The sequence below is a fragment of the Numida meleagris genome, chromosome 13, assembly GCF_002078875.1.
Source record: "Numida meleagris isolate 19003 breed g44 Domestic line chromosome 13, NumMel1.0, whole genome shotgun sequence".
In the NCBI taxonomy this organism is placed as follows: domain Eukaryota; kingdom Metazoa; phylum Chordata; class Aves; order Galliformes; family Numididae; genus Numida; species Numida meleagris.
In genome coordinates this window covers 8,924,383-8,933,543 of record NC_034421.1, presented here as the reverse complement: position 1 = coordinate 8,933,543, position 9,161 = coordinate 8,924,383, and the positions used below count along the sequence as shown (strand labels likewise).

General features: G+C 36.1%; 1 protein-coding gene across 8 annotated transcripts in view; it reads right to left on the bottom strand.

The window, feature by feature from the left end:
• Positions 502-9,161, bottom strand: part of VWA3A (von Willebrand factor A domain containing 3A) — a 31,520-nt gene continuing 22,860 nt past the window's right edge. For 7 of the 8 annotated variants that reach the window (XM_021411967.1, XM_021411966.1, XM_021411969.1 and 4 more), the window contains 8 exons: positions 8,472-8,580; positions 7,729-7,873; positions 7,254-7,398; positions 6,698-6,849; positions 5,935-6,061; positions 5,265-5,362; positions 3,820-3,883; positions 502-2,597 (listed from right to left, as the gene is read on the bottom strand). In XM_021411967.1, the coding sequence (XP_021267642.1) occupies positions 2,592-2,597; positions 3,820-3,883; positions 5,265-5,362; positions 5,935-6,061; positions 6,698-6,849; positions 7,254-7,398; positions 7,729-7,873; positions 8,472-8,580 (846 nt within the window). In that variant the 3' untranslated portion in view covers positions 502-2,591. Of the gene's footprint in view, positions 2,598-3,819; positions 3,884-5,264; positions 5,363-5,934; positions 6,062-6,697; positions 6,850-7,253; positions 7,399-7,728; positions 7,874-8,471; positions 8,581-9,161 lie in introns of those variants that run through there. The other variant, XR_002443197.1, reaches the window with a different exon arrangement.

The window sequence follows — 9,161 nt, the reverse complement described above, 5'->3', positions numbered from 1 at the left end:
TGTGTGCCTTTAATTCGCTGCATATAAATCAGAATACTCTGTGAACCACAGAAAATACAGGACTTATAAACAAGCTGGCGGAAAAGTATACAGATTTCTCAATTATAAAACTCTTTTATTATATCTTGAATACAGTGAATTGCATTCCAGAAAGCTTAAACCAGGAAAGCAATTGACATATACGTGACAGATCAACATAGAAAGATCATTAACAGAGCACTCAATCTGGTCATTGCTGCTGATCCACCTCCTTAAAAATATAGTCTTCAGATTGATGGTAGCAGGTAGCATTAGAGTTTCCAGGTAGGCAATAGGTGGGAGACAGAAACTGTATTTTAAAGGATTGAGCTGTTCTAAGGAGGCAGCAGGACTGGTCAACTTGCAAGATAACAAGGGCTCAGAACCATGGAAAGAGGCTGGATGGCCGCAAAACCCTTAGAAAAGAAAAAGGATGGGATACAATGGCTAAATACTGCGACATCTGACTCTTTTAGAATCTTCTATGGTTACACAAATTTTAATGTAAACATTTGTTCTTTCCTTTTCTGTTGCATTTTTCTGGAACAGAAGGCTTAGAAACTCAGCTCACAGCACCAGCAAGAAGATACCTGAATTTCTACACATTTAATTCTACAGTCTGAACCTGGTAGTGTGCTCAAGAGAAAAAGAGTTATTAACAAATGCCCAGTCTAAACCAATGCAAACAAAGGAGTGATGAGTATTAGCGTACGTTGCAGTGAACTTAGGATTACGTAGATCCACTGACGACCAGTCTGTGAGACACTGTATAAACTGAGTTGTTTCAAATGAGTAAGATCTATGAAAACCAAATTCTATACAGAAACAAAAAAGCTGTAAATCAGGTTTCCCAGACTGCAGTCAAACACAACACACTAAAATGTCTCAATTCTTACCCACATTTGCAAACTTAGTCATGTAAATTACTATTTTTCTTCATACAGAGTCTATGGTATCATTAAATATACCCACACAAGTATATTACCTTTTAAAAGACCTTATAACAATAACAGAAAGTACACTATAGCATTGTGACATTTCTTAAATCTGCCAAGGAATAAACAAGCATCTCTTCTTAGCAATACAGAAACCTTTTCTCTTCTGCCTGAATTTACTGCTTCAACAAATCCACTCCTTACAGATGTCAGCAATCACCATCTATTATTTACATACATCCAATAACTATAAATCAATAGGATTAATTGCATTTTTAAGATTTTATACCAAAGCATCCTAGCAGTTACACACATACTAACACACAGAAAATATACTAAAATATACTACTAAAGCACAGAAAACAATGCTTAGCACAGTGTGCCTTTTTAACTGCAGTCTGCCACATTAGGCTGGTGCTAACATGGAAGGCAGGACACATAACACTAAAAAGATACTCTATGATAGAAAAAAAATGCTTTAATTCTTTATGGTGATAAAATTGATGAAGGAAAAGCAAAGAGACTATCTCCCATATCAAAGTATTGAAACATTCCCATCAGCTGGCACTCAGGAGATGTGAATGGCTCCTGAATAAACTCATTCCATGTATCTGAATTTTGCAGTCTGGATCAATTTTCATTAAAATCGCATATATGAAAAACATGAATTTCTAGTCCTCTGAAAGACAAAAGCAAACACCTGCAAAATGCTAATGAACTGTCATCACCGAGTTCCTCCTTAGAAAAAGTGTGTATTTTATAAACAAACTGGAAAAATATGTCCCTCAGTACTGCTGTTAGCTTAAACTGGATTTTCTTATATGGCACTGGCAAACATTTTAAATCTTTCTATGAAGGGAAATACATAAGAACTTAACAGAATTCCTTTGAAGACCGGCAGCGTCTGGTTATACTAACATAACCAGGTGTTAATTAGTATCAAGATACTCCTTATTTCCATGTCTGATGATTTCAGAATCTTCCACTCTGAATCCTTCTCTACTGCCAACATAAAATGAAACGAATAGAAATAATTATTAACAAATTTCTTTCAGCAAATAGACTCGTTCCAAGCTTTGTTTTCTGCGCTAGGGTTATTTCTTGGACTTCTCATTCAAAATCGTAGAAAAGAATTCTCCTTTCTAGTATCACAGCCATCTGCTACATTTGTTAGTGATAAGAGCACCAGCAAACAAATCTGAAACCAACTGCCAAAAAATACATCTTTGACATACCATCAATTGATTGAAGCAATTATTAGTGTGATGAGGTGAAATAATTCTTCCCAGTCTGAGAAGAAACAGGGGTATGATTCTTGTACAACAACTATTACATTACAAACTCACTACATTCTCTAAAATTTGTATTAATTACATTAAAAACTATCTTCTGTTTATCTTTAGACTTTGGAGAGCTCAAGGTTTGATTTACTTTGAGTTCTGCAACAGCTGTGAATGGACTAAGCCAGCATCGCTTATCATCTGTAAGCTCTCCTCTGCAATAAGCTTAGAGAAAAAAAAAGACGAGTACACCCTTCTCTCTATCTACTTGAAGCTGGAAGCTTTAAGTACGCAATGAAGAGAAGTAGGCTAGTGGTACCACTCCAAACATCTTCAGCATCCTTTGTTGGCCTAAATTTTAATCCTGCAAGTCAAGCATATGAACAATTTTTTAAGTACATCAAAATGTATAAATCACATAAGTTCACAAACACAATTGAAATAAGGGTGCTGAAAAAACTATATGAAGTAACCCGAGTAACTAACAATTTCCTTACTTATGTGTTCAACTGTGCTATACCATTATGTTCTTTCTGAAGTACATTAACAGGTATGTCTTCCAAAACACTTTACAACCAGTAGTTTACTTTGGAAGGCTCAAAGACAGAGATGGTTGTGGAACAGTAGCCTCTGTTTCTACATGCCTGTAACAACTTGCCTGCTACTACAGGATGGTTATCCTGTTTCCTTTCCAAGCAGCCCTTCTTAGTGGTCAGCCCTTATACGCTGAATTCTGCCCATATTTGATCATGCTCCAGATTTTATTTTCTGTGAAGCAGCAGATCTGACTATTTTTTTCCTTCTCTTTGAATGACTGGGCAATGCTTGTAAACCAAAATAGAAACTACAGCTGTAGAAACAAGGACTTTAAACATAGTCTCAAAATACACCTGCCTCACCCAATCCTTGATGAACAACATGGTAGGCCTGAGTTCTCTAGCACAATTCTCTCTGTGGTTGTTTTCCCGTTCATTTTTCCCCTCAGATAGCTCTGTGCCAAATGCTTTTCAGCTCTTGTCTTTCTTGTTTAACTCTAAGAAATTATTGTGACATTCACACCCAGGAACTCCTCTTTTTCTGTATTTTTTGATTTACTAATTAAAAAATAGCATGTTGGTTCTGTGAGAGGTTTGGTTTGTCCAGCTAGCTCTCCCACTATCTTGTAAAAATAATACAGAGTTTGATGAGGCTCTTTTCTATTAATAGTGTCTTTTTCCAATCAGTTTTGTTCATTTGAATGATAAATCATGCAGCCCATGTAGCATTTTTTATTACAGCCACTACATCAGGTACTAACCCTCTAATGTGCTTAGCAATTTGCTCTTAGAAGAAACAAAACCATTCATAATACACACATGCCTAGCTCCTTTAATCCCAAACAACATAGTTCTCTTTGAACTTTTTTTTTTGTTTATATTAGGTTATATTGTGGAACCAGCTCAGCTAAGCACTAAAATCATTACAATGTTTTCAGCTTTGGAAAATATCACTCCTACCAGTACTCTTCACACTAAGCTTATGAAATTTAATCCTTCTACTGAAATATTTAAGCTATGTATAAACTATGATTTATAGTAACTATTTACCTGAGCACCGTTTTTAAAGGTAGAATTGTCCTTTTGGTTTATATTCCATTTTTGTAGTAATAGCCTGTTTGAAAGAAAAAAATATCACACAATTAGAGTAGCTTTTCAGGAAGGTGTAAAGTAGCTTTTGAAGTCTGCATAGCCACGTCCTTGTGTGACAGAAAATCTTTTTATTGCAGAGGTATAATGCATTTTGAAGCTCTTCACAAGTACTTCTGCCTGCTATTAGTAACAAAATGGTACTTCCTGCTTCTGGATTGGCAGTTAGGAAGTGTAACCATGAAAGCACGTAAGGATACAACTTTACTGTCCTTTCCTTTGGTTCTAGGCAGGTACCAAACCCAACTCTGAATGACTCTAAATGCAGCAGGAAACAGTGTGCCAACAGAGCCAGTTCAGTTGGCTGAGATACAGACGGCACACAGTGCTAACACAGTTATATTGCTCTCAGGAACTGATTCAGTTCATTTTGAGTCCGCTGAGATACCTCTGCTTGGCATCACATGTTACCTGTTAAATAACTGTTAACAGAAAAGGGAAAAGGAAACATTGTGATAAGTGAAAATGCTAAAGAAAAGGAAGAAAAAACAAAGGGAGAAAAAAACCTGAACATGCAGAGAGATAAGGTAATTGAAAAAAAAAAAAATGAAAGGAAAGATGGGAAGACAGGACAAAGTCCGGCAGGCCCAAGACTTGAAGGGGAAAGGAAAAAGATAAAAAGAGTCATACTAACTAGGAAAACAGAAAAAGATCCAGATCAGGAGATGAGATTTTGGCCAAATCCTTTGGTAAATCAGGACATGAAAGAAGAATGAAGAGGAAGGTTTAGGTAATCCTCCCAGGAAAAGGCAGTCGAAATTTTACAGGTCTTTAAAGAAAAATGGAGATGGATGGTAACTTGCAAAGCAGATGGCTTGCGACAAGATTGTTTCAGAACAGATCTCACTTTATTTCATGCGACACTGCAGCATCCAGCAGACAGAATGGATGATGGAGCAGTTAGAGAAATTAGGGTGAGGTAGAAGGAGACCATGTTGATTTTGCAAAATAAGAATAATGTGCATTTCAGAGTAAGAAGTCAGATTAAAGGACGGGGTATTATAAAGGACATTTTATTTTTTCATAATCTATACAAAGAGAAATATAATGATTTGGCAGATGATAGGCCTTAGCAAGGTGAAGAACAACTTAATGTAATTTCTCTTTGATATAAGTGATGGAAGGACCACAATGGTATGATGGTAGCTAGTAGTATAAGACTTTAAAATTAAATCCATCTAAAGCAGACAAATTATTTCCATGCCATTTTCCAAGCCTCAAAAAACCTGAAATTGGTAGTACAAGGAAGAAACAGCAATTCTTTTGCAAGTAGCAGACACTGGAACTCAGATATCTTTCTTTTTACTTCATGAAATAAAAATTATCAAAAGATTCTCGATACTCACCTCAAAGATTTTGCCTGCTTTAAAAACCCTCTAGCTTTTGCTACTTCTTCAGTAAGTTTCTTTAAATCATCTCCTTCAAAGTATGGGAAAACTGGGTCCTGAAAACAGAATTAAAATATTCTACTTTAACCTGCATCTACTTCTTATTTTCAGTTTCTACACATTCAATGAACTGAGCCAAAGCTCTACATCTCCTTACCCCTATCTACTTGCAGAGGCCATGGAATTACAAGCAGAGAGCAGAGCAACTCTGTATTAAATAAGATTCTACTCGTTAACAAACTTCTCTACCGTGGCAATCATTAAAATCTTCTGTTGTAACTTTAATGTGCTAAACACTGTACTAGCATTTTACAGTGACAAATTAACTGAAGATGATGGGGGTAAAAAAAAGTGTCCAGATACAGGATATTTCTGCTTCTCTTTCAAAAATATGTATTGCACTATGTACTTCTTTCAAAGGTTTGGTCACCTGGTCAAGGCAGCATGCAGACAGAACAAGCCAGATATTAAGATTTCTCCTTTTGATTTCAATATGAAGTATCTTAAGAGTCCCGTATTTATTCTTCTAGTGATTTTTCCTTTTTAAAATGTAGTTTGACTACAGATAAAGAACTAAGTCGGAGTGAAATAAAACCAAATCCGACAAGAACCAAAGCACTGAACATACATCTTCATCATCGAATCCTTCCGTCAGCATTCGGTGCGCTGCTAATTGTCCGTCCACATCTCCAAAGCTGCAGTGGTAGCGCCCTCCTGTTTGGGAGGAAAGCTTCTTCAGAAATTCATTTGCTTCTCTGTTAACAATAAAGTAAAAAGTTACTTGTGAAAATTATTTCTCTGAAAGCAAGAATAGAAAAACAATTTCTGAGAATTCCTCAAAAAAGTATTATATCAAAACAAGCTGTTTGGAGGACGTGGTTTTAAATTTCTGTATCATTTCTAACCTTCAAGAGCTAACATGCCCTGCTTAGTTATCATAATCTCCGAAGACAGATTATTTTTTTTTTAACAAGAGATTCAGTGTACCAATAGAACCAAAATAAGAAGCTAAACAAAAAAAAAAAAATCAGAAACCAGGTTGGCAAGGAAAGGCAGTAATATTTCACAAAGGGTAAGAAAACCAAAAGCTGGGAGATTCCATAAGAGGAAGGAACGTTTTGTGTATGCTCCACCACTTATTCTCTTGTCTAAGCTTCTATTACTTGCCATTGTCCAACATGCCCAGTTACTAGATGTAGGAGATGGAGGCCATGAGGCAGCTACGTGTCAGAACAGCCTGCCCCCTTCCCACTGTATGAACGCCTGCCTTGCTCAATCCTGTTGTTCAGCGAACAGAGCCTACAGCATGCTCTGAGAACTCAGCCTTCTGACAGTAAATCATCATTTTAAGGATTGTTTTTTTGTTGTTGTTCTTCCTATGTGTCACATACCTGTCTACACAGCTAAAAGAAATGGTGTGGACTTTAATATCTTGTTGCTTTCTCAATCTTCCAATTTCTTTCAAAATCAGATTACAACTGGTATCTGGTTTTCCATCAGTCAATATGTACAATGCCTCTACATCTTGGAAACCGAGAGCTTTCTAAAAAGCAGAAAACAAGTTTAAATAATTAGAAAGTTTATATGAAAAGTTATACTTTAGAATGAAAACAACTGTTTGGCTCACACCAAATATAGCATAATCACCTTTGTACATAAGCAGTACTGGCTATCTTCTGTCTCCGGGACTCTCTGAACACAGAGACTGATGCAACTACTGACATCCCACATTTTTCCTAAACTGAGAATGACCAATGCATGTTTGCATTTGTGAGCTTTGTGGACACAAACTGTGGCTTGATACCAGATCTGTTAAGTGTTTTCAATGAAAGAAGTGTTTTATACTGTGACCAAATAGTTTTCCTAAAATGTTATCAGTCAGATGGAAGTGTTTTATCACCACAAAACACCTTTTCTTCTCCAAAATATAGTACACAATTTACTGACCTGTAAAGCCGTAAGGATACGTGTACTACCATGAGCGTGGAATTTGGACACCCACTGCACAGCATCGTGACATGTTTTATCAGTTGCCTCTACAAGATGCTCCCTCCAACTCTCTGTATTTTCTGCAAATCTCAGCAGGTTAAACCTTGGGAGAAAGATGGCCCATAACATTTAAATCTAATCAATATTATCAGTCACATTGCATAGGCCACCTTTGAAACAGAAAACAAAAACAAATGAACTAAGGAACAAAACAAACAACCTATTACTGGAATAAAGAAGGGTAGGAAAACATAAGTCATTCTGTGTCAACTGAAAGTTCATTGGAATGCTGAGCCTCAAATGTAAACAGTGTCAGCCTATTGCAAATGTGGCCCAAATCTTAGAGATGAGAATTGCAAAGTGGTTGTAAGGAAAAAACAGCAGAAAAGTCCTGTGCATCAGTAGTGCAGTCTTCATCAGCAGTTTATCATACCTGACTTCATTTTTTCTCAGCTGTTCCCAAATAAGGGAGGTAAGTTCCTTTGTGATATGTGGCAAATATGGGTCCATGGAACCAGATGTATCAATCAAAACACAGACATTTGCTTCTAAAATGGTACCAAACAGTCTTCGACTTCCTGCACCAGATCATAAAAACTAAGTGTTATTATATAGACTTATTATGTCAAACATATGCTTTTATTATCATAGAGTAAGATCCTCCATCTTCAGGAGTTATTCTGGACACATTTCTATGTAATGAATTCTAACCTCTGTGGAAACTAGGTTGTTCAAGGGTTCGTGATAGAAAAGTCTTCTTTCATCTCAAATCTAGTACTATCAAGCATTAATTACTAGCCAAGTATTACAACTTGCATTAAAAATAAATTGCACTTTGCAATAGAGAAAAAAAGTAATAAATTCCTAACAAAAATATTGATGAGTAACAGATCAAAACAGTTTCCACAAGCAGTGATTCATGTTACGAGAGGCAGCTGGTATCACTCAAATCATTTCAAACTATGTGCCAAGCTCACAATCATTAATGTTTTTGTCTACAAACAAAAGCTTTTGCTAAAACAAGATTTTTTAAAAAAAAAAAAAATGAAAACTGAGTTTCCAGTGCAGAGTTTGAAACAAAAAGCAAGTAAGAAATGGAATTTTACAATTATGCAGCTACAAATCACAGGATAGACACGACAGGTTATGCTTCATAGGAAAGATGCACAGCAATACCTGACAGAAGCCACTGTATTCTCTGTAGATAGCGTAGCAACACCTTCTCTATTTGTTCAATGTAGATTTCCAGTTCTTTAGGTTGAACCTGCAGATGTCTCACAACCCCCTGAAAAATTGTTCGTACAAAAGCATCTCATGTCAACATCTGCTATATATGTAGTATCTGCATTAGGGTTTTTTTTTTTGTCTTTAACTCTATGAAAAAGCATAAAAAAATGCAACTCAGCTGCTAGTGAACAACTACTTTATCCAAATTAGGAAAACCTAGTTCCTTTCTCAGTCTGTTGTTTCAAGCAACAAAATTAAATATCTTGTCTGAACAGATGCATCTGTTGCATTCCTTCTGACACTTTCATAGATAAAATAAACCAGTAATATCCTAGCCTTAACTTGTCATGTTTTTCTGGTCACTGCACAAACCAAAACAATCAATATCCAACATTCTTGCAGTTTCCCCTCACGTATGATTTCCCAAAGCTTTACTTAAAAAGAAATCTTAAAATTTCATATTCATACTGGATGAACAGAGGAGATGCCATACATTCTAAAGATCCCATGTTGTTCGCATTTCAAATATACTAAATATTTTTTGTGGTGAATAGAAAACCTTCCCTAGTTTTCTACTAGCAGGTTCATTTAGAATGCAAAACAGGAAACAGTGGAGGGACTATAAGGCTAGCATGTCAC